Source organism: Oncorhynchus gorbuscha, linkage group LG10 (assembly GCF_021184085.1).
Source record: "Oncorhynchus gorbuscha isolate QuinsamMale2020 ecotype Even-year linkage group LG10, OgorEven_v1.0, whole genome shotgun sequence".
Lineage (NCBI taxonomy): Eukaryota > Metazoa > Chordata > Actinopteri > Salmoniformes > Salmonidae > Oncorhynchus > Oncorhynchus gorbuscha.
This window is the reverse complement of record NC_060182.1, coordinates 61,388,717-61,415,394: the sequence shown is the minus strand read 5'-3', so window position 1 is coordinate 61,415,394 and position 26,678 is coordinate 61,388,717. Positions and strand designations below refer to the sequence as shown.

At 44.1% G+C, this 26,678-nt stretch overlaps 1 protein-coding gene across 5 annotated transcripts in view; it reads left to right on the top strand.

Moving 5' to 3' along the window:
- LOC124046319 (leukocyte tyrosine kinase receptor-like) overlaps positions 1–26,678 on the top strand; it is a 71,017-nt gene that overhangs the window by 21,016 nt on the left and 23,323 nt on the right. For 3 of the 5 annotated variants that reach the window (XM_046366565.1, XM_046366563.1, XM_046366564.1), the window contains 9 exons: positions 8,151–8,240; positions 11,298–11,447; positions 11,703–11,931; positions 14,716–14,855; positions 14,963–15,103; positions 19,651–19,800; positions 23,333–23,433; positions 23,761–23,921; positions 24,189–24,283. In XM_046366565.1, the coding sequence (XP_046222521.1) occupies positions 8,151–8,240; positions 11,298–11,447; positions 11,703–11,931; positions 14,716–14,855; positions 14,963–15,103; positions 19,651–19,800; positions 23,333–23,433; positions 23,761–23,921; positions 24,189–24,283 (1,257 nt within the window). The remainder of the gene's footprint in view (positions 1–8,150; positions 8,241–11,297; positions 11,448–11,702; positions 11,932–14,715; positions 14,856–14,962; positions 15,104–19,650; positions 19,801–23,332; positions 23,434–23,760; positions 23,922–24,188; positions 24,284–26,678) is intronic. The other 2 variants (XM_046366568.1, XM_046366567.1) reach the window with 1 other exon arrangement.

Here is a 26,678-nt window from a genome sequence, read left to right as displayed (position 1 = left end):
TTGATGATTGAATATATTTTTATTTTGTTACATTTTTAGAGCCAATCATAGGGCGTCATCTCAGCATTGAACCGCACATGTGACGGTAAACTGTCAAACAATCCCTTACTCTGGAAACATCTTTGCTTCATTTGATAGTCAGTAGCTAGCGAAGAAGCCAACGCCCCCAAAGTAAACATCAATTTATGCATTTTAGTGTCTTCAATAAAACATGCCAACTGTTAAATTGAACCAACAATTGCTTTATTTTGAAGCCAAATGGCAAATGGTGTCACTGGTATAGAGAGGAGTAGGCAGGAGGCTGTCGCAGGTTTACTGAATTTATTTAAGCACCATAGATCAAAGCCGGACAAAAACCAAACGCTGTTGTGCTCAAAATATATCTTCATAAACAAAAAGTCACAGGGCGAACCTGTCATTGATCCCTCTGGAACTTTCATTGTGCACACCTAGCCCCTATTCCAACTGATTGTATTGGTATATAAACTCGGCAAAAAAAGAAACGTCCCTTCTTTAAGACCCTGTCTTTCAAAGATAATTAGGAAAAATCTAAATAACTTCACAGATCTTCTTTGTAAAGGGTTTAATGAACATGCACCTGTGGAACTGTCGTTAAGACACTAACATCTTACAGACGGTAGAAAATTAAGGTCACAGTTATGAAAATTAAGGACACTAAAGAGGCCTTTCTACTGACTCTGAAAAACACTCAAAAAAGATGCCCAGGGTTCCTGCTCATCTGCGTGGTCTTAAGCATGCTGCAATGAGGCATGAGGACTGCAGATGTGGCCAGGCCAATAAATTGCAATGTCCGTACTGTGAGATGCCTAAGACAGCACTACAGGGAGATGGGACGGGTAGCTCATCGCCATCGCAGTGGCAGACCACGTGTAACAACACCTGCACAGGATCGGTACATCCGAACATCACACCTGCGGGACAGTTACAGGATGGCAACAACAACTGCCCGAGTTGGAACACCAGGAACACACAATCCCTCCATCAGTGCTCAGACTGTCCACAATAGGCTGAGAGAGGCAGGACTGAGGGCTTGAGAGCCTGTTGTAAGCCAGGTCCTCACCAGACATCACCGGCAACAATGTCACCTATGGGCACAAACCCACCGTCGCTGGACCAGACAGGACTGGCAAAAAGTGCTCTTCGCTGACGAGTCACGGTTTTGTCTCACCAGGGGTGATGGTCCGATTCGCGTTTCTCGCTTCTGTTAGTCACATGTCTGTGGAACTTGTTCAGTTTATGTCTGTCGTTGAATCTTATGTTCATACAAATATTTACATGTTAAGTCTTCTGACAAAAACACAGTTGACAGCGGTGAGGACGTTTATTTTTTGCTGAGTTTATGTGCCAGTTCACCCTGGCGCTGACGATTATTGTTACAATGTCCGTTGGTGTGTGTAAGTACCTGTGTTGTGTGTTTTGGGCTTTCGTGGCCTTGTGGATTGTGTAGATGATTACGGATCTTGTCCCGTGAGATAATCATTGTGCCTGTGTGTATTTATTTTATGGTACTCCTGGCTCTTTTGTTTGGATTTCAACCCTGTGTTTTGTGTACGTGTTTGTTTGGTCTTTGTCCCCGTGCCTTTCTACGGCACACCGTAATTTGGGCTAAATAAAAACCTGATTACGTCTGCGTCTGTCTCCCGATCCTTCATGCCAACGTCACAGAATATTCAACCATTAAGGGAGACAGCAGGAATACCCAGTTCCTGATATACCCTTTCCCCCTGCCCATTTGATTGGGGATGGTACCCTTAGGTGAGGCTGACCATGACCCCCCAGTCATTTCATGAAAGCCCACATGTCCTCCGGGAACCCGTAGTGCAGGAAGACATGAGAAAAGAGAGTCTCCTCGGTTTGCAGGGCCGTAGGGAGACCAGACATGCTTTGGAAAACCGGTCCACAACAACCAGGATGGTGGTGTGCCCCTCTGAGGGGGCAAGGTCTGTGACAAAGTCCACGGAGAGATGGGACCAAGGTCATTGTGGAACCGGCAGTGGGTGGAGTTTGCCATAGGGGAGGTGCCTAGGTGTATTGCTTTGTGTGCAGGTCGAGCAGGAAGAGACTTAAACCTGGACGTCCCAGGCCAAGGTGGGCCACCAGTACTTGGCGAAGAGCCAGTTGATAGTATGGACTATACCCAGGTGCCCCAAAAGTGCTGTGTGCGCCCAGGCGAGGAGACGGCATGTAGATATGCCCCTCCGGACAGTGGTTAGGTGAGGGCTCCTGTCACAGTGCTCGACGGATGTCCCTGTCCACATTCCACGCGACAGGAGCCACAGTGCAGGACAGGGGAATAATGGGTGTCATTTTCTCCCTCCGATCCTCTGTGTCATGCACCCGGGACAATGCATCGGCCTTAATGTTCTTCGATCCCAACCGGTAGGAGAGGGTAAAGTCAACCCCGGCGAAGAATAGGGCCCACCTGGCCTGACGCGGGTTCAGCCTCTTCGCTGCTCGAATGTACTCCAAGTTCTTGTGGTCTTTCCAGACAAGGAATGGGTGTTTAGCACCCTCCAGCCAGTGCTGCCACGTGTTCAGCGCCTTCTTGACGGCCAACAACTCACGATCCCCCACGTCGTAATTCTGCTCTGCGGGAGAAAGCTTCCGTGAGTAGAAGGCGCATGGATGGAGTTTAGGCGTGCGTTGGGAGAGAACAGCCCCAACTCCAACCTCGGATGCGTCCACCTCCACGATGAAGGGCAGAGATGGGTCAGGGTAAGCCAGAACAGGTGCATCAGTAAAACGTTCCTCGAGCGCACGGAAGGCTTCGTTGGCCTCCTCAGTATAACACAGCTGTCGAGGACCTCCCTTCAGTAGGGAGGTGAGACCCCTAACGAAGCGCATGAAATAGTTAGCAAAACCAAGGAAGTGCTGCACCGCCTTGATGTTGGATGGACCAACTGCACTGACCCTCTGCTCTTCCATCTCCACTCCCACAGTGGATATCCGATAGCCCAGGAAAGAGATCGCCTCCTGAATGAAAAAGCACTTCTCCGCCTTGGCGTACAGGTGATGCCCTCTCAGCCTCTCCAAAACGGACCTGACAGGAGACTTGTTGCATGCGTGTAGTGGAGTACACCAAGATGTCGTCTATGTACACCACTACCCAGCAACCCAACATGTCTCTAAACACTTTGTTAATAAATGATTGAACCACTGAGGGTGCATTTGTCAGGCTGTAGGGCATTACCCTGTATTCGTAGCGCCCGGTGCTGGTGCTGAAGGCGGTCTTCTATTCATCCCCCTCTCTGATGTGCACCAGGTTGTAGGCACTGCGCCAATCCAATCTAGTAAAGTACTTAGAACCTGTTTGATCACAGTGGGTATGAGAGGCAGGGGATAACTGAATTTAACAGTTGCTTTACTTAGTATCCAGTAATCGATACAGGGGCGGAGACCTCCCTCCTTCTTCACACAAAAGTTGGAGGTGGCCAGAGAGGTAGATGGACAAATTAATCTTTAGTCCAGCGCCTCCTGAACATAGGCCTCCATGGCTTCGGTCTTTGCATGCGAGAGAGGGTAGATGTGCCCACGCGGGAGGTTAGAACCATTTACATTTACATTTAAGTCATTTAGCAGACGCTCTTATCCAGAGCGACTTAGATGTAGATGTTCCAGGGGTGGTCCCGCAGTAAGAGCAGAGACCCTGTTGATGTTGCTTTTGGGGTCCCTCAGGGTGAAGGTGCGTCGTGCCAAACCTCTATGGGCTCAATCTCGCTGGAGGTTCCTGGGAGATACCTGAACCCCCGGGATGGGCGGCGAAGGGCACGCAGGAGATTGTCATGGCGATGAGCTGGTACAGCGTGAGGCCCTCATCGAAACAGGCCAGCTCGGTCTGGATGTCCGCCTGTAGCCCGCTAAGGAAAACCGTCAACAGGGCCTGGTCGTTCCAGCCAGTGGACGAAGCGTTCCAGCCAGTGGAAATCCAGAACGTACTCTGACGCTGTCCTGTACCCCTGGCGTATACAGAGGAGACACTCACCTCCCTCGCAGCCCTCTGTAGGGTGGTTGAAGACGGCACGGAAGCACTCATAGGACTACACTTCTGGTCCGTCCCTCTCCCAGATGATGTGCGCTCACTACAGAGCCCAGCCTGTCAGCACCAAGATCACCAAGGCCACCTTGTCCGTCTCAGAGGCCATACCGGCATGACGGGCCTAACACTGCAGGAGAAACCCCCTACAATGAGCTTGGGTGCCGTCAAACCCCTTGGAGAGCGGCAGGTGGACGTTGCTCATTGGACTAGGTGATGGTGGTGGGGTGGCTGGAACAACTGCAGGGAGCTGGAAGGTGGTGGTGTAGCCTGTATTTGGCGTAAAGCCAGAAGCACCTCGTCCATGGCAGTCCCGAGGCGCTCCAGGCACCAGTTGTGGTGGTGGAGCTTTGGTCCTACAGCTGAGAGGTCGGGATGTCCTGCTGCTTCCTGTTTTCTTGGGTTGGTTATTCTGTCACTGATGTAGAGAGGAGTAGGCAGGAGGCAGTCGCAGGTTTAGAACTACTGAATTTATTTAAGCACCATAGATCAAAGTGGGATGAAACCCAAACTTTGTTGTGCTCAAAATATATGTTCACATACAAAAAGGCCCAGGGCAAACCCAAAGTGCAAAATGTAAAGTACTCAGGAAATAGTAGGACAGATTCCTCTCAGGAAAACAAGTAACATTTACAATGACCGACGAAGACAAATGGCAAAGGGAGTGATACAGTGATAGAGTGGGGATTGGAACCAGGTGTGTGTAATGATGACGAGACAAGTACGGGGTGGATGAGTGAAGGGCGTTTACCAGCAGTAGGTTCAGCAGCAGCTAGAAGGCCGTCGACGCCTAACGCCTGAGCTGGACAGGAGGGGGAGCCAAAGCGAAGGCTGGTGTGACAAACGGCGAATAAGGCATCTAATGGCATCTAAGCTGAGAAAATATGTTTGTGTTTGCAGTGAAACATCTGTTTTTATACAATATTAAAAATGGCATCGTAACCAATATAGTTACAGCCTACTCCATTTAGTGAGCGGCTTTTTTTTTAATAATCCAATTTCACAAGCATGGCCATGTCTCATATGTTTTTCTTCAGCATCTGGCAACATACAGACGGTCTATTGTCATGTGAGCTTTTCATACAGGGGTCAATCTTTAGAATGACGCGATACTAGTATGGGCTTATTTTTATTGTCTCTTTTGTCCAGTCTTGTGAGGTTGAGTTATGCTGACCCCCCAGTGAAAACCCCTATTCCTGTTAGTGTGTGTTGATCCTAATTGGACCGTGGGGTGTGTCACATGATTTGTCCATTAACCCCCAGGGCTCTGATTGTTGGCGTTATGTCCTGTTTCCGGCCCTCTACCCCATTGAGCTAAAACTGTCATCTCCAGTTTATTTTTGTGTGACTTTGTAGTTAAAAATCGTCAATCGTTGTTTTGAATCGGGCTTGTTGTCTATAATTAATCTGTTTATACACATTTGATTTGTTTCAATCACTTCGGCTGAGTTCCTGTTTGGCGAGTCAGAGATGTAAAGCGTGTCGGTAGCCTGGAGCCTTGAGTCAGAGGGATCAGGAAACTTGAGTAGGGCTTTATTCAGGTCTTTGTGTTAGAATTCCTAAGCCTCTAAGGGTTTACTGTAACAGTGCTGATGTTGCACCCTGTTCAGAAATAACACGATGCATATAAAATAGAGTGTTTGGGAGAGGAGTGCTTTCTGTGGGCTGTGTATGAGGCAACTCTTAATGTTGTTTGCATAGATATTCTTGCTGGTATTCTTATTCTGCTGCCTCTCACTCTGTGAAACTACTGGTAATGTAGGCCTACTGTATATACCTTGGTAAAACAGAGCTCTCACACTTGCAATATTCTCCGCGGCCTGATCTTGTTTATGGCCCTTCTGTGAATAGTTTATTTGTATATATATATATATTTTCTTTTTAACACATTCTGAAAACCTAGCTGCCTTGAGATCCCGGATTACCTTGTATGCTTCCTGTGGTAGAAGATTAAAAGGCATTTAAATATGGTTTCCAGAATTTGTTTTTCCAAATTTTTTATTTGAATGTAAATGTCACTGACCAGGATGTAGACATTCAGGCCTGGTCCCCTCCACCCTCATTTCACTGAGTAAGTGTGGACAAGCCGTAGCCAAAGGGATTACTTGATAATTAAGTTCAGCTGATGTTATTGAAATCTAAGGACAGACAGATTCAGGGAGGAGGCATTCCTAACTAATACGATTAAGATACACGTCTTAATGTTCAACCCTCTATAAACAAGTGGAGGTTTTATTGCCAAGATTAAAACAGGCCCGAAGACAGGGGTTGTGTTTAATCAAAGGTGGTGATAATAATGTATGTAGCAATGCGAGGACTCGATATACTGTATGGCAATCCAGAGAGAAGGTTCTGAGCTGTTGTGTAATGGTTACCTTGCATTGAACTTTTGGTTCTTTTGGTTTTTCATGAGAGCTAAATTGGGCTATTAAAAAAATGGGTTCCATAAAAATGACTTATTTCAAAACAGAGCTTAATGTAATAGTACCAATAGTTGATCTACTTTGATCCTACTATCCCAAGCAATGTGTGCCCATTTCAAACATGGCAAAGGAGTTTTTAATAACCCTTTTTGGTTATTGTGTAGAACTCAAGCCATGTTGTTAACAGATTGTTAACTTCAGCCCATGTAAACAAATGATGTATTCTAAAGTAATGTTTGGTAATTGTGCTCAAGTCAAAATACTATACTGTACCTCTTAAGGTTTGTATTTACAACCTGTTAATAATGCCTGTTATAAATGTAATGAACCTCGTGTTATTACAGTACAAACTCGCCTTTTACAAACATCTTGTTCATATGCGTAGGCGACAACAACTCGTTGTGAACTCAAATTGATCCTTCCCAAAGTTATATGACCAGCAATTATCTTCTGTGGCCTTCACACTCATTATTGAAACTGTAGGACAACAAAAACATCAAACATTTGGCCACATTCATTGGCTACATTATATTCAACATGTCAGAGTGCAATTTATATGTAAAGGCCTCGTCAGAGAACACTTGAGTAAGCCACCTATCCTCTGGTGTCGGGACACACAGTCAATAACAGCAATCATCTAACCACTTGTTTCTCTCTCTCTCTCTCTCGCACTCTCTCGCTCTCTCTCTCTTGCTCTCTCTCGCTCGCTCTCTCTCTCTCTCGCTCTCTCTCGCTCGCTCTCTCTCTCTCTCTCTCGCTCTCTCTCTCGCTCTCTCTCGCTCTCTCTCTCTCGCTCTCTCTCGCTCTCTCGCTCTCTCTCTCGCTCTCTCTCTCTCTCTCGCTCTCTCTCTCTCTCGCTCTCTCTCTCTCTCTCTCTCGCTCTCTCTCGCTCTCTCGCTCTCTCGCTCTCTCGCTCTCTCTCGCTCTCTCGCGCACTCTCTCTCTCGCTCTCTCTCTCTCTCTCTCTCTCTCTCTCTCTCTCTCGCTCTCTCTCTCTCTCTCGCTCTCTCGCGCTCTCTCTCTCTCTCTCTCTCGCTCTCTCTCTCGCTCTCTCTCTCTCTCTCTCTCTCTCTCTCTCTCTCTCTCGCTCTCTCTCTCTCTCTCTTGCTCTCTCTTCTCTCTCTCTCTCTCTCGCTCTCTCTCGCTCTCTCTCGCTCTCTCTCTCTCTCTCTCTCGCTCTCTCTCTCTCTCTCTCTCTCTCTCTCTCTCTCTCTCTCTCTCGCTCTCGCTCTCGCTCTCTCTCTCGCTCTCTCTCTCTCTTGCTCTCTCGCTCTCTCTCTCTCTCGCTCTCTCTCTCTCTCTCTCTCTCTCTCGCTCTCTCTCTCGCTCTCTCTCGCTCTCTCTCTCTCGCTCTCTCGCGCTCTCTCGCTCTCTCGCTCTCTCTCGCTCTCTCTCTCTCTCTCTCTCGCTCTCTCTCTCTCTCTCTCTCTCTCTCTCTCTCTCTCTCTCGCTCTCTCTCTCTCTCTCTCTCTCGCTCTCTCGCTCTCTCTCTCTCTCTCTCTCTCTCTCTCTCTCTCTCTCTCTCTCTCTCTCTCTCTCTCTCTCTCTCTCTCGCTCTCTCTCTCTCTCTCTCTCGCTCTCTCTCACTCTCTCTCGCTCTCTCTCTCTCGCTCTCTCTCGCTCTCTCTCTCTCTCTCTCGCTCTCTCGCGCTCTCGCGCTCTCTCTCTCTCAGTTAGCAGCTCCAGCCATGCTTTATTGGACAAGTCCCTGGAGGAGAACTTCATGTTCCCCCATCGCTTGAGGCCAGAGGACGAGAGCCAAAGTAAGACTATTCACTTAGTCACAGCCACAGCAAGCTGTTTGTCATTAGCAGACCAGGAGAATAATTCATTATTGACTTATTGACATTATTGACACAGTTGCGTAGAATACTCTCCCCTATCGTTAGTGAAGTATGCAAAGTGTGTACGGAACCCAACTTATTAAGTGTCATTAATGGTCATGTGTGTCAGGGTCATTAAGGCTCAGGTGTCTGTCGTTATTCATTGTTTGCCTTATAGGGCTGCCATTTCTCTTAGGTAGTAAGTAGTTGTCACGCCCTGACCTTAGAGAGCATTTTTTATGTCTCTTTTTTTGTTTGGTCAGGGTGTGATTTGGGTGGGCATTCTATGTCCTTTATTTGTGTTTCTATGTGTTGGCAGGGTATGGTTCTCAATCAGGGACAGCTGTCTATCGTTGTCTCTGATTGGGAATCATACTTAGGTAGCCCTTTTTCCCTCCTTCACTGTGGGTAGTTAACTTGGTTTGTTGCACTAATGCACTGTAAGCTTCACGGTTGTGTCTTTCGTTTGTTGTTTTGTTGGCGACATTTTGAATAAAAAGGAAAATGTACACTCACCACGCTGCACCTTGGTCCACTTCTTTTGACAGCTGTGACAGTAGTATGTGTGGTCTGCAGAGAGTGAATTAAACCATTGAAAACACTAATCTAATACAGTCTTTGTCACAGCTTTTACAACATTGTAATGTGTTCGTCTTGAAATGTAGTTTAACACAAAAAGCCTCATCTGCCTTGTTTATTTATGACAAAAGCATGCTTGTATTTATAGTAACCCATCAAACTGCATGCAATAAAAACAGTTTTATTACATTTTCCACCTAATCAGTTCTCATAGGATATTTCCGCGTCCCAGATGAGAGGGATGGTGTCACGTCCTAACCTTAGTTCCTTTTTTATGTCTCTATTTTAGTTTTGTCAGGGCGTGAGTTGGGGTGGGCATTCTATGTTTTTGTTCTATGTTTTTGTATTTCTGCTTTTGGCCTGGTATGGTTCCCAATCAGAGGCAGCTGTCAATCGTTGTCTCTGATTGAGAACCATACTTAGGCAGCCTGTGTTCCCACTATGATTTGTGGGTAGTTGTTTTCTGTCTCTGCACCAGACAGAACTGTTTCGTTTTTGTTCGTTCTCTTATTATTTTGTATATTTTTTTTGTGTTCAATTTAATTAAATATTAACATGGACACGTACCATGCTGCATATTGGTCCGATCTTTCATACTCCTCAGAAGAGGAGGAAAGACGGTACAGATGGCTTTCTTAATAATGGTTTCACTCCTTCAGGACCCTCACACATTCACTCGGTTAGATTCCCCATGCCAGTTATGGAGCCCCTAAAAATGTATATTTGCCTCTTCCAGACTGACATTCCATGGTCTTCTGCTGATAATGGAGTTGTTTCAATGTCTGATCGTTCGCAAATGACTTGCTTCATCAGACACAAAGCAGCGATATTAGTTTGAACTATAAAATGCTTTTGATATCTCCTGCACTACTTTAGGCAAGTTCAAGCGCAAATGGAATTAGACTGAAATGGACAATAACAGCTCCAAACACTAAGCAGGGTTTCTAAGGTCATTTTAGTCAATTCTGGTTGATGAGAAGAAACTGTACTGAATATGTACTGACATGAGTAATTTGTGCATGATTGTGTGAGTGTAGCAGACTCCAGACACCAAAGAGTTAATTAAATAGTTAACCAATAGCTACCCAGACTATCTACATTGACCCTTTTCGCAATAACTCTTTTGACTCACATATGATCACATACGCTGCTGCTACTGTTATCTATCATTTTATCTATCCTGTCGCCTAGTCACTTATATGTACATATCTACCACAATTACCTCGTACCCCTCCACATGGACTCGGTACTGGAACCCCGTGTATATAGCCAGGTTATCGTTACTCATTGTGTAATTATTCCTCATCTTGTATTATCTCTGCATTGTTGGGAAGGGCCTGTAAATAAGCATTCCACTGTTAGTCTACACCTATTGTTTGCAAAGCATGTGGAAAATTGTATTTTTGGATTTGATATTTAATGATGGCCCTTTGTTAAGGCTCAGAGATGCTTTATAAAGAGTTTTCAATGTCAAACTAAGTAGCAATGTTCTACTGAATATGCTGTATCTGGTTTGGTATCTGCTGTTCTTGGAGGTAGGCAGAGCTGTCTGTTTATTGCCATTATCGGAGTCTGGTAAATGTGCTCTCAGATAATGCATGTCAGAGAGCTCCTTTGGTATGAGTGGAAAATGTCACTGACCCCTGTGAGGTTACCACTTATGTGGATCACTCTGCATTGCTTGTCTGAATGTGTTCAGAATTACAGTAGAAACAGTAATGCCCACAAACTGTGGTATCTGTACCGAGGATGTGTCAGCAATCATGAGATTATCACTCCAATTCTATGCTGTCGTTGAAGATGAAGTCTATACTGTAGCTAATTTACTGAAACCATAATGGTTTCAAATGATAATTGCGCTGAGATTTGGTTCATTTCTGCTAATTTCACCCATTTGGAGTTTCTTCTTCCCATGTAAGGAATTATTGGTGGAGTGGAGTACACAGTTAAGGAGTTGTGGCGCAGTGGTCTAAGGCACTGCATCTCAATGCTAGAGGTGTCACTACAGACCTGGGATCGACCCCTGGTTTGATCCTGGGCTGTATCACAACTGGCCGTGATTGGGAGTCCCATAGGGCAATTTGTTCTTAACTGACTTGCTTAGTAAAATAAATCAAAAGTCTCGTGTTACTTCTGAAGCAGGATGCCATGTTGGCCTAAACTGGCATCAGATAAGGATAATTATTTCCGTGGGTTGTGTCTCCATTTCATTCCTTTGTATAAATACTGCCAACTCATTTGATTACAAATCTATTTCAGATGTAGTTTCCCTCTTGAATTCCATGTGGACGTCAATGAATACAGTACAATGTGCATGGTATCATACATTTACAGTGGCCAGTGTTGAGCGAGAACGTGTGACAGGTCCATTAGAGTCCGTCTCAGACCTAATGAAACTCTTTATCCTCACTCCTGCAGTTACCTCCTGTGATTTTGAATCGCCGTGCTCCTGGAGCTTCTCCAATCACAGCAGCAGATATGATTGGAGGGTCACGTCACCACAGCAACACAGATCCAGCACACAGGCCATGAGACCGGTCAGCGACCATTCGGAGGGGAGCTCTGATGGTAAGGGAGGAAGCACGGTCACAAATTGTGTTTTTCACTCACACTTTTAACATGGTACTCCCTTTATCTCACAGAGAGCATGGTATAGTATACTGTATTCAGAGAGACGTAATGGAGTCATTAGATAGATGGTGTTGAGTGCTGGGAAAACAGGCAAGAGAGAAGGGGAACATTTTTAAAATGTTGTTTCGCTCTATAATCAACTGTTTTTTTTTTACTTCTGGGAAATTATTGTCTGGTTCCCTCCCTTTCTAGGTCACTTCCTGCTTTTGAGTGCCTCTGCGGTCTCCAGGGCATCTAGAAAGTGTGAATACCACATCACTAGTCCAGTGGTCTACAGTAGTGGCCCACTGTGCCGTCTGCAGCTGGCCCGTTTTGAGTTGGGGCCCACCGCTGGAAACCTCTCAGTCTTAGTGAAACCAGTCGACTCGGCATCTGTCATCAGCACAACAGCTCTCAGTGGCAGAGCCCAAGATGGCACCAGGTCAGCAAGGACTTATGATTAGATTTTATGCTCATGTTTAGCCATTTATGTTTCAATTGTATGCTTGTTCACTTGAACATTCCACACAACTTTTCAACCATTTCTATTTTGCACGCTTACAGTAGTAGCATTCACTGTACTAGCTCTACAGTGCATCCATGTGTAACTCACTTACGGTACTTACGGTACTCTACAATGTATCTTGAGTACGTTCTTAGTGATGAAATCTGGCAGTGAACTCAGAATCCTATACACATCCACCTAATACAGTAGTGAAAGAAAGGGGCCAGCATTGCATTGAAACACTGCTAGTAACTATAAGGTACTCAGTCTGTTGATGGATTGAAGTGGTTGTTTTTAAGAAATACATGGATCATTCTGCTATAATGCACTGAAGTGCAGGTTCTTGGGATACCTAGAGGGACTTGACATACAATAAGCTTTAAGTATGGCATGGAAATAGCACTACATCCCGAGACATGGAGAGACATCATCTTTGTGTAACTATTGTTGGGCAAATGTCCTTAATATTGATCTAATGTTGGGCACAGGCATTCTGGGACCAGATAAAAGCATTTTGCTTCCAAATGCAGAACCTGAAAATGAATTTGGACATAATTGGCCTGGACAGTAGCGTGGAGGGATGGGCTGTGGCTATGCAACAAGGTTATACCCTGGCCTCTTTATTTGGAGAGTAATGGAGTGCTTGTCCATTATGAAAAAGGTTTTAACTCACAGACTGTAAGATGGTGAGTACTGGGGATGACAGGTCACCTTAATCTCCACTGGAAGCAAGACATACTGTATAAACAGGGGTGGAAGGGGTGGAAATATAGAAGAAACAGATGGAATGAATGAATAAATGAATGAAAGCTTTCAGCTTGACAAGTTGTTTTTTCACAGAATGTACAGTACTGTGTCATGTTCAGCACTCACCCACCGTAATGTGCATACACATTTGAACCTATTAGCTGAGGGAGTAATAGAAGTGGGCTTTTAAGAGCATCTCATTTAATCTTCTTGAATAAAGGCACACCTATCGTGAGAATAAAAATGTAATTAAGGTTTAAACTTGGATTTTAAAGGCGATGTAAACATTCCATTTAGCTCCCCCCCCCAGAAATGGGGTTGGGGTCTCCTCTCCTAACGTGAGCTAGCTAGGCTATAAATATCCATTGGTGTGGTGTTATGCTGCTAGGTTCTCTGACAGGTCTCAGATAAAGATATTTGAGAATTGCTGGATTTCCAAATGACAGTGGTTTACGATGCTATGCGGGGGGGGGGGGCTCACGTGGATGGGTGGTTGTTGTATGGCAGAGACAGCATAGAGCCAATATGAACAGTGTTGTCATGTTTTGTCTTATATTGTCTTGTCATTTTGCTTTTCCTTCTGTTCGTTTTCCCCCTGCTGGTCTTTTTAGGTTCGTTCCCTTTTTTTCTCTCTCCCTCCCTCTCTCTCTTCTCTCTATCGTTCCGTTCCTGCTCCCAGCTGTTCCTATTCCCCTAATCAATCATTTAGTCTTTCCACTCCTGTTCCCTATCTTTTCCCCTGATTAGAGTCCCTATTTCTCCCCTTGTTTTCCGTTTCTGTCCTGTCGGATCCTTGTATATTGTTCACCGTGCTGTGTCTTTGTTTCGCCCTGTCGTGTCGTGTTTCCCTCAGATGCTGCGTGGTGAGCAGGTGTCTGAGTCTGCTACGGTCAAGTGCCTTCCCGAGGCAACCTACAGTTTATGATCGAGTCTCCAGTCTGTTCTCGTCATTACGAGTGGAATTGTTTTTTATGCTTTATTTACCGCTCCGATTTGTCTAGGAGTATTGCATATTTCCTTTACTGGATTAAAGACTCTGTTTTCGCCAAGTCGCTTTTGGGTCCTCATTCACCTGCATAACAGAGTATACTATATGTTGTCAAGAAAGAATGGAATCTAGACAGTTTGAATTGAATTTTATTTGGGTAAAAGATATACAAAAATATGTACAATGTGTCGCCAGAGGATAGCACATTATTAATTAAAACACTTGTTTCTAAAGTGGTCCTTGATGCAAAAACATACAGAGCGTGCAAAGATTAAACAAAATGACAAACAAAGACATTACATTCACATTTCCATCCCAAAAAGTGCCACTGTAGATTGCACTTAAAAATAGTTAAATGAGCATGTTGAGATGGTGGCCATAATATGTGATGTTATGCTGACTTCAGTTGAGAGGGAAATGTATAAACCTATATTTAAAATGTCATAACATAATCTTTAAGTGTAGTATAATGGTCTCTTGGGTATGACGATGCAACACATTCCTCCCATTAAAAGTGAAGTTGTTTGATGACCAGAGACTGTTTGTGACATAGACAAGGCTGCTTAGATGTTTATTTGAACAGAAAGATCTTTCAAGATTTTGCTGCCCAGACAAACATGCCACAACCTCACACGCACACACGCACACACGCACACACACACACGCACACGCGCACACGCACACACACACACATACGTTTTGTTCTTCTATCTTCGTGGTAACCTACAGTTTTTTCTCCATTCAAAATCCTAAACCTAACCCTAACCATTAACCCCATACCCTTACCCTAATTCTAACCCTAAACCTAATCCCTAAGTTTAAAATAGCCTTTGTCCTCATGAAGACGTGGGAAATGTCCCCACAAGGGAGAATGTTCCTTGTTTTACTATCTTTGTGGGCACTTTTGTGGATTTGATGTCCCCACAAGCGTAGAAGAGCCAACCCACACACACATGCACAGTTAACCCTCTCTTTGCTTGGAACAGGGCCCAGTGGGAGGTGCTGGAGACGGTGATTGGAGAGGTGGATGAGCCCTTCCAGGTGACCCTGCTCTACTCCACTTGCCTGGGGAAGGATAGGGGGACTCTGGCTCTCGACTCCCTGGAGCTCATAGACTGTGACATGGGTAAATTCTGAATTACATCTCCGAACGTTAATAGAAACATAAAAATGCTATAATATTTTTTCCGGGAACTAATCTAGAAACTAAATGTGAACTCTTTCTTGTTCCAGGTCACCATGAATTACAGCTGGGCACAGACTGTGACGAGATCACTTCTTTCCACTGTGAGCTAGGAGGCTGCATTGACAAGACTAGAGTATGTGACTTCCACAGTGACTGCCCCCTAGGGGAGGACGAGGGATTTATCTGTGGTGAGTCTAAGGCCTTAAAGGGATACTGCGAGATTCTGGCAATTTAAGCAGTTTTTCTTCTTTTTCTACCCGGAGTCAGATGAAAAGTAGAAACATTTCTTGATTACCAGAATCTCGCAGTATTCCTGAGAGCAGCTTCAACAGTGCAACAACGTCACATGACATTGCTGACGTTGAATTCAGGGTCCAGATTTTCCATGGTCATCATGTGGCTAGGACAAATCCTGGGCCCTATGTGTGTGTACCTTGCATCTGATCTTTCCAAGAAAGATGTTGTCGAATATGTGTGTATATTTCATCCAAACATCATACTTTGAGAAATCTGAAAAAGTTGCGTAACATTCTGAAATCTCAAATAGGCCTTCACCATAATTCATTGCCAGCTTTGATTTATTTTATTTTATAAACCTCACCAAAGTAAATCTTATAATGTAGTGATCAGATTATGTTTGAAACAGCTAACCCTAAAGGAAAAAGAGTTTCAGCATCTTAAATCACATCGTTTTTGGTTGGGTATTCTCATTGGATTAAATTAATGCAATTAGAAGTGACGAGAGTGATGTGACAAGCCACAAAGACAGAGTGTGGTACCACTGGCAGGGTGCATGCCACCTGCATTAACTGTATTAAAGTTTAAGGACATGATGAATTGTTAATCCTTTCACTGGAGGCAGTGGATTAGCCAACAGTAAGTGCTCTCCTTCTCGCTACTGTGTGTCTTAGTCAGTTCCTTCTCTCTACTGTGTGTCTTAGTCAGTTCCTTCTCTCTACTGTGTGTCTTAGTCAGTTCCTTCTCTCTGTGTGTCTCAGTCAGTTCCTTCTCTCTACTGTGTGTCTTAGTCAGTTCCTTCTCTCTACTGTGTGTCTTAGTCAGTTCCTTCTCTCTACTGTGTGTCTCAGTCAGTTCCTTCTCTCTACTGTGTGTCTTAGTCAGTTCCTTCTCGCTACTGTGTGTCTCAGTCAGTTCCTTCTCTCTACTGTGTGTCTCAGTCAGTTCCTTCTCTCTACTGTGTGTCTTAGTCAGTTCCTTCTCTCTACTGTGTGTCTCAGTCAGTTCCTTCTCTCTACTGTGTGTCTTAGTCAGTTCCTTCTCTCTACTGTGTGTCTTAGTCAGTTCCTTCTCTCTACTGTGTGTCTCAGTCAGTTCCTTCTCTCTACTGTGTGTCTTAGTCAGTTCCTTCTCTCTACTGTGTGTCTCAGTCAGTTCCTTCTCTCTACTGTGTGTCTTAGTCAGTTCCTTCTCTCTACTGTGTCTCAGTCAGTTCCTTCTCCCTGTGTGTCTCAGTCAGTTCCTTCTCTCTACTGTGTGTCTTAGTCAGTTCCTTCTCTCTACTGTGTGTCTTAGTCAGTTCCTTCTCTCTACTGTGTGTCTTAGTCAGTTCCTTCTCTCTACTGTGTATCTTAGTCAGTTCCTTCTCTCTACTGTGTATCTTAGTCAGTTCCTTCTCTCTACTGTGTATCTTAGTCAGTTCCTTCTCTCTACTGTGTGTCTTAGTCAGTTCCTTCTCTCTACTGTGTGTCTTAGTCAGTTCCTTCTCTCTACTGTGTATCTTAGTCAGTTCCTTCTCTCTACTGTGTATCTTAGTCAGTTCCTTCTCTCTACTGTGTGTCTTAGTCAGTTCCTTCTCTCTACTGTGTGTCTTAGTCAGTTCCTTCTCTCTACTGTGTGTCTTAGTCAGTTCCTTCTCTCTACTGTGTGTCTTAGTCAGTTCCTTCTCTCTACTGTGTGTCTTAGTCAGTTCCTTCTCTCTACTGTGTGTCTCAGTCAGTTCCTTCTCTCTACTGTGTGTCTCAGTCAGTTCCTTCTCTCTACTGTGTGTCTTAGTCAGTTCCTTCTCTCTACTGTGTATCTTAGTCAGTTCCTTCTCTCTACTGTGTATCTTAGTCAGTTCCTTCTCTCTACTGTGTATCTTAGTCAGTTCCTTCTCTCTGCTGTGTGTCTTAGTCAGTTCCTTCTCTCTACTGTGTATCTTAGTCAGTTCCTTCACTCTACTGTGTGTCTTAGTCAGTTCCTTCTCTCTACTGTGTGTCTTAGTCAGTTCCTTCTCTCTACTGTGTATCTTAGTCAGTTCCTTCTCTCTACTGTGTGTCTCAGTCAGTTCCTTCTCTCTACTGTGTGTCTCAGTCAGTTCCTTCTCTCTACTGTGTGTCTCAGTCAGTTCCTTCGCTCTACTGTGTAACAACCACTAGATGGGCATTGCATTAAGAGACAGAAATGTGCCAAAAGGGTCCTTCCACTAAGGCTAATATTTTTCTTTGGACCATTCTCTGTGGGTTTAATACATCTGCTGTTTCTCCAAGACACCACTTGGAACTGAAATACCATTATTAAACTGGCATTTGAATGTAAATGCTCGTTTAAACGGCAGCTTTGTGAACGTATACAAAGGGAATTGATTAGTTAGTGACAACATGAAGGTAGCAGTCAACGCTTGCAGCCCTTGCATCAATGCTCACATCAACACCATTAGTCATAAAAGCCCTCTTAACACTCAATCAGAACACACTCAATGCAAAGAATGGTTCAGACATGGAGAATACAACTTGTACCTCCAGTAGGTAATTAAGAGGCTATTCTCATTGACAAACATTTAAGGAGAGGCAGCGTGACAAGATTTCAATTGACATAACATGTACATCAGTGGGGGCTGCTGGTTAGTTCCATCTGAGCCACTGGCTTAATCCCATTCTTTAATTTGTATTTTTGGTTGAGCAGTAGATATATATCTCTTTTAAAAGTTGATATTTGGTTGTGTTCTCAACCAAACACAATTCAATACTCATTTTGTAATATATTAAATAGCCTATAGTTAAGGTTATCTAACAAACTAATGTAACATTCAACTTTGAAATTTGTAACACATCTATGGCCATATTTTGAGGTTACTCTAACTATACATTTCTTCTTATGTTATTACTGTATATAAAGCGTGGATGTTCAAGATTGGTCATCACAGGTCAGTAGAGATCTTCACAATTGCTGTTAAATTCTGTGCAGCATCTCGAACTGCATTGATCACTTGCACCATGTACTTTTAATGTAATCTCAACTGCAATCCAGGTCATTTGCATCTGTCATTAGACGAAGTGCAGCAATAACAGATTAATCTGATATATAACTAAACAAAATATCTGACATTGTATTCCCATGAACTTTAGTGTGCTTTTAGAGGGATACTTCAGGATTTTGGCAATTAAGCCCTTTATCTACTTCCCCCCGAGTCAGATGATCGGGTGGATACAGTTTTTCTGTCTCTGCGTGCAGTTTGAAGGAAGTCACTAACTAGTGCAATTGCTAACTATCGTTAGCGCAATGACTGAAAGTGCATGTTAGCTGTTAGCATGCTAGTAGATACCATAGACTTCCAGTCATTGCGTTAATACGCTAGATAGCATTAGCTTACGAAACTACCTCCAACTTCCTTCATACTGGATGCAGATGCAGAGACATAAAATGGTATCCATGAGTTCATCCGACTCAGGGGAAGTAGATAAAGGGATTCATTGCCAAAATCTCAAAGTATCCCTTTAAATGGTTGAAAGCGCAGTTAGAGATTTGGGTGCCAACTAAACCAAAAACCAGACATTGTTTTTCCATTGGAATTTGGTTGTGGTTTTAGATGGTTGAAAGCATAGTGAAAACACATTGGAAATTCAACTAACTTTTGTCTGTCTTTAAAGTGGACATCCAAGCATAGGGCGGCGCACAATTGGCCTAGCGTCGTCCGGTTTTGACCGGGGTAGGCCGTCATTGTAAATAAGAATTTGTTCTTAACTGACTTGCCTAGTTAAATAAAGGTAAACAATATACTGCAGGTTGTAATCTTATTGATCAACTTCTCTACCAAATGTTACCCAATTATCCACGTTGAAATGACGTGGTGTGCCAAGTGGGCAGGCTTCATTTTATCAATATCATGGAAGTCATTATATGAGGTAAATGCAAAATTGCGACTGACAACTTTGATAATTCCCTGGTGAGTTGGTTAGCTTCTTGCTGCACGCTTCTTACCTGGATGGTGGCCCAGAGCAGCCAAGGGGTGAAAAATGCCATTGAGGTTTCCTTTCTTAAAGCATTGTTGACAATATCAGAATGTAACTGTAAGCTGTTACTGCAATTTCAGGTGAAAACTCAATTAAAACAAGTCTCAAATATCCTGAAAATGGCCGTACATTTCAGCTGTTTCAAAAGCATTGCTCTGCTACTAGTATTTCTATTGTATGAATGTTGGGCAATTCTGTTTACACTACCCTGCTTAGACCTAATAAGACCCATTGAATAGTGTGACCCTGAGGAGACGCTGTGGGTCTAGCACAGTAGAATAGCCTTTCTTTTGCATACTCAAAAGCCACTACATTCTGAGAAGAAAATATCATGTGCTGGGAGTGCTCAGATTGGTGTACAAGGTGGTCTTTGAAAAGGGGAGTCTGTGGTCCTAGTCACTATGTCCCATGTTTATAATTTTCTAGAAGCTTTCATTTGTATAAGCTGTATCTGAATTTATAAGGGTATAGGGTACTGAATGAGCCACTGTGTCCCCTTGCAGACACTCTGCCTTATGGAGCCCACTGTTCCTTTGAGCCTGGGCCCTGTGGCTGGTCAACGTCCAGTGAGCTGTCCTCTTGGAGGAGGGTCAGTGGGGAGGAACTGGAACACACTAAAGACATGCTGGGGACAGCTCTGCAAAACACCCAAGGTAAATGGTGCAAAACACACCAGGTCACTCAAAGGGTACCAGTCCTAAAATGGCTGGCTAAAACCTTTATTTGAAGGGGGTATACATGGCACCTTTATCAGGCTAGACATAAATAGAGGTTGGGTATTGCATTGTGCTGTATACTCTAGACTGGTCCTCATCCTGTAAATTGAGTATTGTTTTCAGAACATTGGGAATCTAATGGCTTAGTACAGTGTCGTGTCTTTGGCTATGCCGGATTAAGTGATATGACATGCTATTCTTTAAAATAATTTATCCGTAATTGATATGACCTGTTTGAGCTAATCATGTAAATGTAATTAACTAGAGTCGGACACCACAAAATAATATTTATAGAGCTGTTATCTTCCGAATAAACTCTTAAAGACCTAGTAATATTTGACATCAATTGCAGTCAATATTAATCGTAAACTTAATTCAGTCTCATCTGAAAGTTGTAAATTCTTGGTTATCTGCACAAACCCTGGCTAAGAAGTTGAACCAGCAATACAAAATTGGGTTTAATAATTTATTTACTAAATACCTAACTAATCACACAGAATTACACATACACATCATTAAATCATAACTTTATTACAAATTACGTATTAAAGGAAAACGTCCCTAGCGGGCGAAACAGATATGACAACTTGTTACACAAAAGAAAAGGGGCTGGGTTTGAGTGAAAGAGCAGGAAGACTGAGGATCAAAGGGCAAAGCTGTGCTATCGTAAATACAGTATCTCATGCGTTTTAAATTACTGCCCATTTGGAAAAGGAAAATGCAATAAATATTTACTCTGAGTTGCGCTTCGGTAGGTTGGTGGTAGATGGAAGGCCGTGTTGCCCAACCGAGTCCTTTGAAGAATGTCTCTGGTTGTCAATTGGATACGTTGTAGTAACATCGTTGTGTGATAGAGAGGATACTCTGTCTGTTCCTTCCTAACCCCCGTTTGCAGCAGCTGTTGCTAACTCAACGGCTAGGAGGTATCACTTCCGTAGTGAATAAGAGTTCAAAGTTCATACCATTCGCAACCAAAGCTCACGCTGATGTTGGCTTCATTCTGTAGTTATTATCTGAACCATTCTGACATCGGACCGTCATCCTCACGTCCTCGGAACAGGAGGTTATATTGTCATCAAGGCTTTATATAGGAAGGGAGAGGAGGGCGTGTTTGAAAAGTTTTATAGCCCATGTCCCTTCACAGGGTTCGGGCCACTGATTGAGCAGAGCCCTACCTTATGAAAACCCAAATCTCACATTTTAGAAGCTAAAATCACATTTCATCCCATCACGAATCATTTCATATTCAAACATTTAAATTGAACAACAATTCCATGTGAATCCGATAACTCTGATGTGTAGACTTTCCACTGTAGAGTTTGTCATCTTATCATTGACGAGAATGTCTCAGATGACAACCAAACTGACATCATATTCATTAAGTACCACCGCATATGTTAAATTGGTCGGATTACCAGAATATTGTTCATTTTCCCCCACCTTCTGATGTTCCCAGAATCTCAATGTTAACCAAGGGGTTGCAAATGTAACATCAGTAGGGTAGAGAGAGGAAAAAGGGGGGAAGAGGTATTTATGACTGTCATAAACCTACCCCCAGGCCAACGTCATGACAAAAGTATTTCCCAAACTCGATCCTGGGGAACCCAAGGTGTACACATTTAGTTTTTTGCCCGTAGCACTCCACAGATGATTCAAATAACCAACTCATCATTAAACTTTGATTATTTAAATCAGCTGTCTAGTGTTAGGGCAAAACCCAAAACTTGCACCCCTTGGGGTACCCCAGAACCGAGTTTGGCGAACACTGGCTTAGTCAGTCAAGTTCCACTGCTTTTCCCCTCTATTCAGGGAATGATTAGGAAGAATAGAAAAACAGCAGGCTCCAGACCTCGTTGTCACGGTGGTATAAAGGTTTTGGGAGACAGGCGCAGGAATGCGTAATGGTTTTTAAAATTATACTCAAATGACAGCGCGCCGTGTAAAGGCACAGTGGCGAAGACCAAACAAACACTACACTGCACCAATTTGTAAGTCGCTCTGGATAAGAGCGTCTGCTAAATGACTTAAATGTAAATCTTAAATGTACTATACAAAACACAGGGTTGAAATCAAAACAAAAGAGCGAGGAGTACCTCAAATAATAACACACGCGCACAATGATTAACACAGGGGACGAGACAAGTAATCATCTGCGCAATCCACAATGACACGAAAGCCAAAACAGACAGCACAGGTACTCACACGAACCAACGGACATTGTAACAATAATCAACAGGACACTGGTAAACCAAGGGCACACTTATTCAGTTACTAATCAGTGGGAATAGGGGACAGGTGTGTGTAATGAAAGTACTGGAGGGATCCGTGACACTCGTAGGGTAAGAGTTGAATACTCCTGCCAGCAGGCTCCAGACCTCGCATGGTAAGAGTTGAATACTCTTGCCAGCAGGCTCCAGACCTCGCAGGGTAAATGTTGAATTCTCCTGCCAGCAGGCTCCAGACCTCGTAGGGTAAGAGTTGAATACTCCTGCCAGCAGGCTCCAGACCTCGTAGGGTAAGAGTTGAATACTCCTGCCAGCAGGCTCCAGACCTCGTAGGGTAAGACTTGAATACTCCTGCCAGCAGTCTCCAGACCTCATAGTGTAAGAGTTGAATACTCCTGCCTGCAGGCTCCAGACCTCGTAGGGTAAGTGTTGAATACTCCTGCCAGCAGGCTCCAGACCTCATAGGGTAAGAGTTGAATACTCCTGCCAGCAGGCTCCAGACCTCGTAGGGTAAGAGTTGAATAGTCCTGCCAGCAGGCTCCAGACCTCGTAGGGTAAGACTTGAATACTCCTGCCAGCAGGCTCCAGACCTCGTAGGGTAAGTGTTGAATACTCCTGCCAGCAGGCTCCAGACCTCATAGGGTAAGTGTTGAATACTCCTGCCAGCAGGCTCCAGACCTCATAGGGTAAGAGTTGAATACTCCTGCCAGCAGGCTCCAGACCTCGTAGGGTAAGTGTTGAATACTCCTGCCAGCAGGCTCCAGACCTCATAGGGTAAGTGTTGAATAGTCCTGCCAGCAGGCTCCAGACCTCGTAGGGTAAGACTTGAATACTCCTGCCAGCAGGCTCCAGACCTCGTAGGGTAAGTGTTGAATACTCCTGCCCTATGGGGTTATCACTGAATATATTTGAATAACATCCTTTGGAAAGTTTGTAGATGATTTACAATCAGTTATAATACTTGAATACGTTCTATCTAGCCCAGCATGATGTGGTGTGAGGTAAAACGTGCCATGTTTCTGCAGAATTGATTTCCTGTCACTGACTTCTGCATTTCAGTTAATAGCTCCAATTGGTTTCATTCCAAACTGACAAGCACTGCACCAAGGCAATATATATTGTTTTGCAGATGAGGACTGAAAGGCTGTTCTCTTCAGAGCTCTATCAGTCATGCCTTTTTGAGTGGTGCAAAATTATGTCAGTGTTCACTCCCCTCAGTGTTGCGGTTATTGTCTCCCCCCAAGGGCACTTCCTGTTCCTGGCGGTGAGAGGGAACAGTTCCAGTATTAAAGCGTCTGTCCGAAGTTCCTCATTCCCCCGACCGCTCTCTACCATAGCCTGTCAGGTGAGAAAAATAGACATATCTTTCCACCAATGGCTTCCTTGCAATCTCCCCTACTAACTACATGCTCACTGATGACTCACGGATGAGTTCTCAATAAGGAAGTTTTTAGAAACACCCTCAAAGATGCCAGAATCTCACAACCGTAGCCAAGTCTTACGTTTTTTTGTAATTAGTCAGGTGGTCACAGCGGGTCTATCATAACAAAGAGCAGTCCTCTAGTACCACACACAGAATATTAAACATCATACAGTTAAGCCATATTCAAGTCTTGAAATAGTATGTCATGAAATTCACCGTAACGTCTGTTCTCGATGCCTCTGTCTGCAGTTGCATTTCTCCCTGTATCTCTATGGGGAGTTTAATGGCACCGTGCTGCTGTCGCTAGAGGATAACAGTACTGTTGCATCCCCGTTGGTGTGGGAGAGGTCTGGACAGTGGAAAGACAACTGGCAGGACATCACTCTGCAGCTACCTGCCCTCCTCAATGGGTACAGTGCCATCATTTACTGCTAAATTACTGACCAGAAGTGTCAAACATACAGCATATAAAAGCTCAAAGTTCGTTTCTTGAGTGATTGTAGTTCAGTAATAAATGATGACTGTGTTAGTACAAAATATATTTTTGTAGTATACTGTATAGGAAATGCATAGGCTGATATGTGAAAGAATTGAAGGTACTTTTTGGTACTTAAACTAATGTGAAAATAATGCCACTCTGTGTTTCCCTCCATTCATTGTGATCTGTGTTCCCCCAGGTTCCACCTCAAGGTGAAGGCTCTGTGGGGACCAGGCTCCAATGCTGACATCGCCCTAGATGACATTGCTCTGGGGGCAGCATGCTTTGACACGGGTAGCCCTCCATGTAACACAATCTGTACACAAAACAAAGGCAGCTCTCATTATAGATACGGTAGCATACTGTGTGGCTAGAGTACAGTGAGCAACCATTTGGAGGGCTCCTAGCACGTCATTGAATCAATCAATCAATCAAATGTATTTATAAAGCCCTTCTTACAATCAGCTGATGTCACAAAGTGCTGTACAGAAATACCCAGCCTAAAACTAGTCAACGAGTAAAAGCGTTTAACTATGTTGGTTCAAGTAACAACCAATATGAATGATGCAATATTAAATCGGCAACATGTAACAGTGAAGCCACAGGCTAACGTTAGCTACTAGCCCATCACTCCCCAGGCTAACGTTAGCTACTAGCCCATCACTCCCCAGGCTAACGTTAGCTACTAGCCCATCACTTCCCAGGCTAACGTTAGCTACTAGCCCATCACTCCCCAGGCTAACGTTAGCTACTAGCCCATCACTTCCCAGGCTAACGTTAGCTACTAGCCCATCACTCCCCAGGCTAACGTTAGCTACTAGCCCATCACTCCCCAGGCTAACGTTAGCTACTATTGAATAATCTCTCAAACAAACAGTGAAAGAGTAAAACTCCCTAAATGTCTTACGATTACATACTGATTGAGAGGGGCCTCTTTCATAAAGATATAGCTAATAAGATTCCTTAACCCATTACAGTCTAAGCCCCGTACTAAGCTGTATCGAATTGTTTTCAGGAGATCATACCAAGGATCATTTAGCTATTTGAATGTGTATTTTAAGACCCCTTGAAGTATCAAAAAGGATTCACTACATGGAACAACAGTCCCCAAAAAAAGGACGTTTGCTCTGAAGTGTCTGAGAGATTTATCTGAGAGATATAAGAAACATCCGGAAACATTTGTATATATATATTTATATATTTTTACATTCAACCCCTTATTTTTGTCACTAAACAGTCTCTACATACAATGAGTATACCAAACATTATGGGCACCTTCCTAGTATTGAGTTGCACCCCCCCTTTTGCCCTCAGAATAGCGGCAATTCATCGGGGCACCAACTCAACAAGGTGCCGAAAGCGTTCCACCTGGATGCTGTTCCATGTTGACTCCAATTCTTCCCGCAGTTGTGTCAAGTTGGCTGGATGTCCTTTGGGTGGTAGACACATGGGAAACTGTTGAGCGTGAAAAACCCAGCAGCGTTGTGGTTCTTGACACAAACCGGTGCGCCTGGCACCTACTACCATACCCCGTTCAAAGGCGCTTACGTCTTGCCCATTCACCCTCTGAATGGCACACATACACAATCCATGACTCAATTGTCTCAAGGCTTAATAATCCTTCTTCAACCTGTCTCCTCCCCTTCATCTACACTGATTGAAGTGGATTTAACAAGTGACATCAATAAGGGATCATAGCTTTTACCTGGATTCACCTGGTCAGTCTAAGTCATGGAAAGAGTAGGTGTTCCTAATGTTTTCTAACACTTTTTTACATTTGTGTTGTCTACTGGTACCGGGGGACCTTCAGACGAGCAACCAACATGTGCGTGTTCGTGAGAGTCGCACCTTTCCAAATTGTTCGTAGGGCAAATTGTTCAGACGCTACAGATGATTTTGTGAGAAGACTGATTTTCGGGAAGTCTCATGGTCTGACAAACACCGCTCCAGCTCTGTCACCTTTCACCCCAGATGTCTCATGGTCTGACAAACACCGCTCCAGCTCTGTCACCTTTCACCCCAGATGTCTCATGGTCTGACAAACACAGCTCCAGCTCTGTCACCATTCACCCCAGATGTCTCATGGTCTGACAAACACCGCTCCAGCTCTGTCACCATTCACCCCAGATGTCTCATGGTCTGACAAACACCGCTCCAGCTCTGTCACCTTTCACCCCAGATGTCTCATGGTCTGACAAACACCGCTCCAGCTCTGTCACCTTTCACCCCAGATGTCTCATGGTCTGACAAACACCGCTCCAGCTCTGTCACCCTTCACCCCAGATGTGAAAGTGCGACATCGGCAGATGCGGTGGATTGAGACGCATCCAATGCAAAAAACAACAGATATCTCGAGCTTAAACTGCCACATTTTGATGGGGATTTTTTGTTATGCTAATTAGATTTACACAGGGGGCGCGGACATCGACTCTAGGGGGTTAAAGGCCAACTGGATGTTGGCTATAAGCTCATATTGCCAATATCACTGAAGTGTAGCATTCACCTGAGGTATGCCATGAAGTTTGGATAGGAGCAGCTGAATACAGTCCAAAGCATGTGTGTCTAGTTCTAGGAAGGACATTCAGTGGAGAGGAACGCCCTATTAGAACTACTGATGCATCCCCATGAAGTTGCAAATGAGACCTTTTCTCAAATCCAATAATATTTTATTGGCCACATTCACATGTTT